This window comes from Hemiscyllium ocellatum, chromosome X, assembly GCF_020745735.1.
Source record: "Hemiscyllium ocellatum isolate sHemOce1 chromosome X, sHemOce1.pat.X.cur, whole genome shotgun sequence".
Taxonomy (NCBI): domain Eukaryota; kingdom Metazoa; phylum Chordata; class Chondrichthyes; order Orectolobiformes; family Hemiscylliidae; genus Hemiscyllium; species Hemiscyllium ocellatum.
The window spans coordinates 5,695,660-5,704,881 of NC_083453.1; the positions used below are offsets into that span (position 1 = coordinate 5,695,660).

Below are 9,222 nucleotides of genomic sequence, written 5' to 3' on the forward strand. Positions count from 1 at the left end.
GGGAGATCCCACGCAAGGCAGGGCAGGGATTAACAGCCAGGAGGATGCAAGGGAGTGACAACCAGGATACCAACTCCCCTGTGGGTTGGGGCTGGGTGTGGGTCTCCCCTGTGGGTTGGGGCTGGGTGTGGGTCTCCCCTGTGGGTTGGGGCTGGGGTTGGGGCTGGGTGTGGGTCTCCCCTGTGGGTTACAGCTGGGTGTGGGTCTCCCCTGTGGGTTACAGCTGGGTGTGGGTCTCCCCTGTGGGTTGGGGCTGGGTGTGGGTCTCCCCTGTGGGTTGGGGCTGGGTGTGGGTCTCTCCTGTGGGTTACAGCTGGGTGTGGGTCTCCCCTGTGGGTTACAGCTGGGTGTGGGTCTCCCCTGTGGGTTGGGGCTGGGTGTGGGTCTCTCCTGTGGGTTACAGCTGGGTGTGGGTCTCCCCTGTGGGTTGGGGCTGGGTGTGGGTCTCCCCTGTGGGTTACAGCTGGGTGTGGGTCTCCCCTGTGGGTTACAGCTGGGTGTGGGTCTCCCCTGTGGGTTGGGGCTGGGTGTGGGTCTCCCCTGTGGGTTACAGCTGGGTGTGGGTCTCCCCTGTGGGTTGGGGCTGGGTGTGGGTCTCCCCTGTGGGTTGGGGCTGGGTGTGGGTCTCCCCTGTGGGTTACAGCTGGGTGTGGGTCTCCCCTGTGGGTTGGGGCTGGGTGTGGGTCTCCCCTGTGGGTTGGGGCTGGGTGTGGGTCTCCCCTGTGGGTTGGGGCTGGGTGTGGGTCTCCCCTGTGGGTTACAGCTGGGTGTGGGTCTCCCCTGTGGGTTACAGCTGGGTGTGGGTCTCCCCTGTGGGTTGGGGCTGGGTGTGGGTCTCCCCTGTGGGTTACAGCTGGGTGTGGGTCTCCCCTGTGGGTTACAGCTGGGTGTGGGTCTCCCCTGTGGGTTGGGGCTGGGTGTGGGTCTCCCCTGTGGGTTGGGGCTGGGTGTGGGTCTCCCCTGTGGGTTGGGGCTGGGTGTGGGTCTCCCCTGTGGGTTGGGGCTGGGTCTGGGTCTCCCCTGTGGGTTGGGGCTGGGTGTGGGTCTCCCCTGTGGGTTGGGGCTGGGTGTGGGTCTCCCCTGTGGGTTACAGCTGGGTGTGGGTCTCCCCTGTGGGTTGGGGCTGGGTGTGGGTCTCCCCTGTGGGTTACAGCTGGGTGTGGGTCTCCCCTGTGGGTTGGGGCTGGGTGTGGGTCTCCCCTGTGGGTTGGGGCTGGGTGTGGGTCTCCCCTGTGGGTTACAGCTGGGTGTGGGTCTCCCCTGTGGGTTGGGGCTGGGTGTGGGTCTCCCCTGTGGGTTACAGCTGGGTCTGGGTCTCCCCTGTGGGTTGGGGCTGGGTGTGGGTCTCCCCTGTGGGTTGGGGCTGGGTGTGGGTCTCCCCTGTGGGTTGGGGATGGGTGTGGGTCTCCCCTGTGGGTTACAGCTGGGTGTGGGTCTCCCCTGTGGGTTACAGCTGGGTGTGGGTCTCCCCTGTGGGTTACAGCTGGGTGTGGGTCTCCCCTGTGGGTTGGGGCTGGGTGTGGGTCTCCCCTGTGGGTTGGGGCTGGGTGTGGGTCTCCCCTGTGGGTTACAGCTGGGTGTGGGTCTCCCCTGTGGGTTGGGGCTGGGTGTGGGTCTCCCCTGTGGGTTGGGGCTGTGTGTGGGTCTCCCCTGTGGGTTGGGGCTGGGTGTGGGTCTCCCCTGTGGGTTACAGCTGGGTGTGGGTCTCCCCTGTGGGTTGGGGCTGGGTGTGGGTCTCCCCTGTGGGTTGGGGCTGTGTGTGGGTCTCCCCTGTGGGTTACAGCTGGGTGTGGGTCTCTCCTGTGGGTTGGGGCTGGGTGTGGGTCTCCCCTGTGTGTTATGCCCTGCTGCGTTCTGATCATTCAGCCTCCTCACTCTCTCGCTTTCAGGTCACCGTAACAATATTCATTGTGCAGCCAAAGCCATCAATGAGGTTGCAGCTGCCTTGTACACCATTCACAAGAAGGACATCCGAGAACATCTGCTGGAATTCCTCGCGGTAAGGCACGCTTTGTGGTGCTCCTTGTGGTGGATTCCCATTGGCTTGGGTGCTCTGTGTTGCTTTGATAGTCCTCACATTTACCTGTGCTGTGGCCAGTGGCTATGCAGAGTGATGGTCAGTGTAGCTGAGCAGGAAACTCTTTAAGTCTTGCACGCGCACGCGCATGTGTGTGTCTGTGTGTGTGTGTGAGTGTGTGTGTCTGTGTGTGTGTGTGGTGTCTGAGTGTGTGGTGTTTGTGTGTGTGTGTGTGTGTGTGAGTGTGTGGTGTCTGTTTGTGTGTGTGTGTGTCTGTGTGATCATGTGTGGTGTCTGAGTGTGTGGTGTCTGTGTGAGTGTGAGTGTGTGTGTGTGTGTGTGTGTGAGTGTGTGTGTCTGTGTGAGTGTGTGTGGTGTCTATGTGTGTGTGTGTGAGAGAGTGAGTGTGTGTGGTGTCTGTGTGTGAGTGAGTGTGTGTGATGTCTGTGTGTGTGTGTGAGAGTGAGTGTGTGTGGTGTCTGTGTGAGTGTGTGAGTGAGTGTGTGTATGTGTGGGAGAGTATGTGCGTGTGTGGGAGTGTGTGTGGGGGGTATCTGAGTGCGTGTGTGTATGTGGGGGGTGCCTGTGTCGTGCGTGTGTTTGTGCGTGTGTGCGTGGGGGGGGTGTCTGAGTGCATGCGTGTGGGGTGGTGTGTGAGTGCGTGTGTGTGTGCACGTGTGTGTTGGGGGCGGTGTCTGAGTGCGTGTGTGTGTGAGAGGGTATGTGTGTGTGTCTGTGGTGGGGGGGTGTCTGAGTGTGTGTATGTGTGTATGTGTGTGTGGGGGCGGTGTCTGAGTGCGTGTGTGTGTGAGTATGTGTGTGTGTGGGGGTGGTGTCTGAGTGCGTGTGTGTGTGAGTATGTGTGTGTGTGGGGGTGGTGTCTGAGTGCGTGTGTGTGTGTGAGAGAGAGTATGTGTGTGTGCATGGGGAGGGGCATGAGTGCATGTGTCTGTGAGTGGGTATGTGTGTGTGTGTATGGTGTCTGAGTTTGTGTGTGTGTGTGTGTGTGTGGGGGGGGGGGAGGGTGTCTGAGTGCGTGTGTCTGTGAGTGAGTATGTGTGTGTGTGTGTGTGTGGTGTCTGAGTGCGTGTGTGTGTGTTTGTGTACGTGTGGTGTCTGAGTGCGTGTGTATGTGTTTGTGTACATGTGGTTTCTGAGTGTGTGTGACTGTGTGTGTGTGTCCGTGCGGTGTCTGAGTGCGTGTGTGCATGTGTGTGTGTGTTTGTGTACGTGTGGTTTCTGAGTGTGTGTGTGTGCGTGTGTGTGTGTGTGGTGTCTGAGTGCGTGTGTGTGTGTGTGCACGTGTGTGTGTGTGGTGTCTGAGTGTGTGTGTGTGTGCGCGCGTGTGTGTGTGGTGTCTGAGTGTGTGTGTGCGTGTGTGTGTGTGTTTGTGTACGTGTGGTTTCTGAGTGTGTGTGTGTGCGCGTGTGTGTGTGTGGTGTCTGAGTGTGTGTGTGCGTGTGCGCGTGTGAGTGAGTGTGTGTGTACATGTGTGTGAGTGTGTGTGTACGTGTGTGAGTGAGAGTGTGTGTGCGTGTGTGTGAGTGTGTGTGTACGTGTGTGAGTGAGTGTGTGTGTACGTGTGTGAGTGAGAGTGTGTGTGCGTGTGTGTGAGAGTGTGTGTGCGTGTGTGTGAGTGTGTGTGTACGTGTGTGTGTGAGTGTGTGTGTGCGTGTGTGTGAGTGTGTGTGTACGTGTGTGAGTGTGCGTGTGAGTGAGTGTGTGTGTGCGCGTGTGTGTGAGTGTGTGTGTGCACGTGTGTGCGCGTGTGTGTGGTGTCTGAGTGTGAGTGTGTGTGTGAGTGTGTGTGTACGTGTGTGTGTGAGTGTGTGTGTACGTGTGTGTCTGAGTGTGTGTGTGCGTGTGTGTGAGAGTGTGTGTGCGTGTGTGTGAGTGTGTGTGTACGTGTGTGTGTGAGTGTGTGTGTGCGTGTGTGTGAGTGTGTGTGTACGTGTGTGAGTGTGCGTGTGAGTGAGTGTGTGTGTGCGCGTGTGTGTGAGTGTGTGTGTGCACGTGTGTGCGCGTGTGTGTGGTGTCTGAGTGTGAGTGTGTGTGTGAGTGTGTGTGTACGTGTGTGTGTGAGTGTGTGTGTACGTGTGTGTCTGAGTGTGTGTGTGCGTGTGCGCGTGTGTGTGAGTGTGTGTGTGCGCGTGTGAGTGTGTGTGTGGTGTCTGAGTGTGAGTGTGTGTGTGAGTGTGTGTGTGCGTGTGTGTGTGAGTGTGTGTGTGAGTGTGTGTGTACGTGTGTGTGTGAGTGTGAGTGTGTGTGTGTGTACGTGTGTGTGTGAGTGTGTGTGTACGTGTGTGTCTGAGTGTGTGTGTGCGTGTGCGCGTGTGTGTGAGTGTGTGTGTGCGCGTGTGTGTGTGAGTGTGTGTGTGGTGTCTGAGTGTGAGTGTGTGTGTGTGTGTGTGTGCGTGTGTGTGTGAGTGTGTGTGTGAGTGTGTGTGTACGTGTGTGTGTGAGTGTGAGTGTGAGTGTGTGTGTACGTGTGTGTGAGTGTGTGTGTGTACGTGTGTGTCTGAGTGTGTGTGTGCGTGTGCGCGTGTGTGTGAGTGTGTGTGTGCGCGTGTGTGTGTGAGTGTGTGTGTGGTGTCTGAGTGTGAGTGTGTGTGTGAGTGTGTGTGTGCGTGTGTGTGTGAGTGTGTGTGCGTGTGTGTGTGAGTGTGTGTGTGAGTGTGTGTGTGTGAGTGTGAGTGTGTCTGTGCGAAGGATTGAGAGGTTCATCCTCAGCCTGTTTCTGTAACGACCTTCCTGTGAACTCCTGGAGTGGGGCTCAAACCTGAAGCTCCCTGGTGAGAGGCAGGATCACTACCCACTGCACTGGTGTGGCGTGTCCCTTTCTGGCCACCACACGTTAGGAAATGTTCGAAATTATCAGACAGGGCATAGGAAATAGATGAGCCAGGACATTTTGGTGGATAGATCGGGGAAAAGTGGGATGACTGGGAAAGGAGGTTCAGAGGAGATTCGATTGACACATTGGAAATTGCGATGGGCTTGGACAGGTTTGATAGGGAGAAAACTGTTGCCTTCAGTAGGAAAGGTCAAGCATGAGAAGCAACTAACAGAAATTGCTGGAGAAACTCAGGCAGCATCTGTGCAGAGAGAAACCGAGTGAACGTTTTGGATCCAGCCACCCTTCTTCAGGATGGATGGTAGCTCAGAAAAGCAGTGCGGATAACAGGGTGTGGTGTGTAGGGGAATGGGGTAAGGACATGGCTGAAGGTGCCTCATTCCCTGAGATTGTGGAACACGGTGGCAGGGTGGCTCAGTGGTTAGCACTGCTGCCTCACAGCACCAGGATCCTGGGTTTGATTCCCGCTTGTCTGTGTGGAGTTTGCACGTTCTCCCCGTGTCTGCGTGGGTTTCCTCTGGGTGCTCCGGTTTCCTCCCACAGTCCAAAAATGTGCAGTTAAGGTGAACTGGCCATGCTAAATTACCCACAGTTGCGTTAGTCAGGGGTAAATATTGGGTCGGGGAATGGGTTTGGGTGGGTTTCTCTTCAGAGGGGCGGTGTGAACTTATTGGGCCGAAGGGCCAGTTTCCACACTGTAGAGAATCTAATCTAATATCAAAACCATGAGACGTAGGAGTGGAAATGAGGCCATTTAGCCCGTCGAGTCTACTATCGATTTCCACCTTAAATACACTCAATGACCCGGCCTCCACAGCCTTCTGTGGCAATGTGTTCCCCGCTCTCTGGCTGAAGATCTGTCTCCTTATTATATTGAGCCCAGAAGGCTGCAGCGTTCCCGAGTGGAAAATGAGGAGCTGTTCTTCCAGCTTGTGCTGAGCTTCCCTGGAACACTGCAGCAACCCTGAGGCAGAGACGTTGGCCTGGGGACTGGGGGGGGTGTTCAACTGACAGGCACCTGGAAGCTCAGGGGTCTTGTATGCAGGCAGAACATGGGTGTTCTGTGTAGACGGTCCCCCAGTCTACACTTTGTTTCCCCAATGTAGAGGAGAGCACATTGTGAGCAGTGAATGCGGTAGGCTAGATTGTGGGATAGTGCAGGTAAAGTGCTGCTTCGTCTGGAGGGTGTGTTCGGGCCCTTGGGTACTGAGGAGGGAGGAGGGAAATGAGAAGGTGTTACACCTTCTGTGGTTGCAGGGGGCAGGCGCTACGGAGGCGGGAGGTGTTGGGAGTGAAGGAGGACCAGGATGTCTTGGAGGGAGTGGTCCCTGCGGAAGGCGGGCAAGGGAGGGGAGGGGAATAGGTGCCTGATGGTGGCAGAACGGGCAAAGCTGGCAAAGTGATGGGCGAAAGAAGCAGAGGGCATGAGGAGGTGGCAGGATGTGAGAATGGTGGAGGCAGTCTCTAATGTTCCTGCAAAGTGGAGGAGGGCAGGGGGGGGGGATATCAATTGTCATCCAAAGAGAAATAACGCCACAGTGAAAGGGATGGAGAGCTAGGTGAGTTGTTCTTGCAGTGAGCCAGCCCACACATGATGGATCGAATGGCCTCCTCCTGCCAATCGATTGGAGGAGGATGGTGATGTTTCTGGAGTTTGAACAAAATGCTGGCCTTGCCCAGTAGCCCCCCCCCCCCCTCCCCCAGTGTCGGGGGGATGAGGAGGGAGTGCTCTCACTGTCGCTTTCTGCTCCCTGTTTAGTTCGCCTCAATGAGTCTCCTCCAGCTCGGTCAAGAGACAGATAAACTACTCGTGAAGAACCGGGAATCGATCTATCTCTTGCTTCATATGGTAAGCTGTGCCAAGTGTTTGAGGCCATGTCACACAAGAGTGCGCTGTGCAGCTTGAACCCAGCTCAGGCCCCTGACATCGCCGCAATTCTGCCTCTCCCACCCTCGCCCCTGCACTCATGGACTTTCAGTGGCTCCGGCGATTTTAAAATGCAAATCTCACTCTCTCCCTCTCTCGCCTTAAATTCCACCAAAGTGACAAGATCAACAAAGCCATGGGAAAAGAGCAAACAGACTTTGTGACATGACCCCACTGTGCGCAGACAACATGGCTGACAGAGAATGGGTTCCCATCCTGAGACAGAGCAGAGGCTGAGAGACCATGGTTAGCACTGCTGCCTCACAGCGCCTGTAGACCCTGGTTCAATTCCCGACTCAGGCGACTGACTGTGTGGAGTTTGCACGTTCTCCCCGTGTCTGCGTGGGTTTCCTCCGGGTGCTCCGGTTTCCTCCCACAGTCCAAAGATGTGCGGGTCAGGTGAATTGGCCATGCTAAATTACCCGTAGTGTTAGGTAAGGGATAAATGTAGGGGTATGGGTGGGTTGTGCTTCGGCGGGTCGGTGTGGACTTGTTGGGCCGAAGGGCCTGTTTCCACACTGTAAATCTAATCTAATCTAATCTAATCCCTTTGCTCTGCTGGGAACAGGCCTGGGGCTTAATCCTCAGGAGTAGATTAAAATGGCGCGTTTATTGAATATAATGATCATGGCAAAATAATTCTCAACAACACAAGAAAGATGAAAGAAAGACAAGGGAAAGGGAAGAAAGCATATCCTGTGTATAGTTAAGGAAACAATGCATCTACATAAGAGCACAACCATTAACCCCCGAATTCATCTAGCCATGATAAGTTTCTAAAACCATAATTCAATCCTTGGCACATACGTTGCCAAAAACCTTAGTATGAGAGTTGGACTGACCTAGAATCTCAACAGTGGAGATAGAGACCATTCAGAAGTCTGTGCCAACCCAGGGAAGCCAAGAGAAGTGGTGGAGGCTGGTGCAATTGCAACATTTAAAAGGCATCTGGATGGGTATATGAATAGCAAGGGTTTGGAGGGATGTGCTGGCAAACGGGATGGGATTTATTGAGGATATCTGGTCGGCATGGATGGATTGGACTGTGGGGGCTGTTTCCGCGCTGTACTTCAGTATGACATGGATTCCCACGGCCAATCCGCCTCGTCAGCACAGCCCAACACACTGCAGAGACATTTAACACGGCCAATCCACCCTAACCTGCACATCCCTGGGCACTATGGGACAATTTAGCATGGCCAATCCCACCCTAACCTGCACATCCCTGGGCACTATGGGACAATTTAGCATGGCCAATCCACCCTAACCTGCACATCCCTGGGCACTATGGGACAATTTAGCATGACCAATCCACCATAACCTGCACATCCCTGGGCACTATGGGACAATTTAGTACTGCTGTGAGGCAGCAGTACTAACCACCAAGCTACCTGCTTTCCTGCACTTGGCAGGTATTTGTTGCCAGCAGACAGCAGGCTGAATCCTGTCAGGCTCGGAATAAGGTGGGCTAACCTGCGCAATGTGGCAGAATTGTTTTCTCCTCTTCACATGTCCCATGTGGCCATCCCTGGCTGGGCCCAGTATTTATTGCCCCGTCCCTAGTTGCCCCCTTGCGAAGGTGGGGGTGAGCTGCCATCTTGAACCGCTGCAGTCCATGTGCTGTAGGTAGGCCCACAATGCCCTGAGGGAGGGAATTCCCGGACTTTTGTCCCAGCGACACTGAAGGAACAGAAAAGTGGCACTTGTCTGCCAGTTTGAGCCCTTCCTTCCCAAACGTCAGCGTGCGAGCAGGAAGAGCTCTCTTTCTTGAACTCATAAAGTGCCGTTGTCTCTCTCTCTCTCTCTCAGTTAATCGAAGTATCTCCCTTTCTGGAAATGGATATGCTGGAGCCTTACTTCCCATATGTTTTGCTGAGGAATGCCTTCCGTGAAGTGTACAGGCCAGTCATGATGACCACGGCGTAAATCCCAGGAGGTGCTCGCTCCCTGCGTGGCGGAATCGATCGATGGGAGCTGGACATCATGGGGAGAGATGGAAAATGACAGCTTCACACAGCGGGGACATGGGGCTTTGGTGGGGGGGTGTTGGAGGGGATCGAGGTGGGGGGGGAGGTGCACCGCGGTGGTGGGTGGGGGGGGGGGGAGGGGGAATGCACAAAGGCGCTTTCAGATGTGAGTAAGGATTGCCAGAGGGCTAATGAGGGAGGGAAGAGGGAAGGGGGGAGTTAGAAACTGGGGCCACACCGGACTATGGGGGAATGAAGGAATAGTTCAAAGGAGTGGGAAGCAAATGTTGCAGGTGTGACCCAGATTAAAGAGTGCAAACCAAAATCTTCTGCTCTGCGTTCCTTCACTGAGGAAAAGCCTTCTCTTTTGTGGGATGGCCCGTAAATTGTATATGCCTTGGGGAGCACCGTCTGGGCTGAATCCACTTTCTTTGGAATGAACCTTGCCTGGGCTAAG

At 55.5% G+C, this 9,222-nt stretch overlaps 1 protein-coding gene across 1 annotated transcript in view; it reads left to right on the forward strand.

Moving 5' to 3' along the window:
• The window catches only part of LOC132805843 (nck-associated protein 1-like), a 165,090-nt gene extending 156,266 nt beyond the window's left edge, over positions 1 to 8,824 (forward strand). The window contains exons 29-31 of the mRNA XM_060821150.1: positions 1,890 to 1,999; positions 6,631 to 6,720; positions 8,608 to 8,824. Coding sequence (XP_060677133.1) covers positions 1,890 to 1,999; positions 6,631 to 6,720; positions 8,608 to 8,724 — 317 coding nt within the window. The 3' untranslated portion in view covers positions 8,725 to 8,824. The remainder of the gene's footprint in view (positions 1 to 1,889; positions 2,000 to 6,630; positions 6,721 to 8,607) is intronic.
• Positions 8,825 to 9,222: the final 398 nt, after the last annotated feature.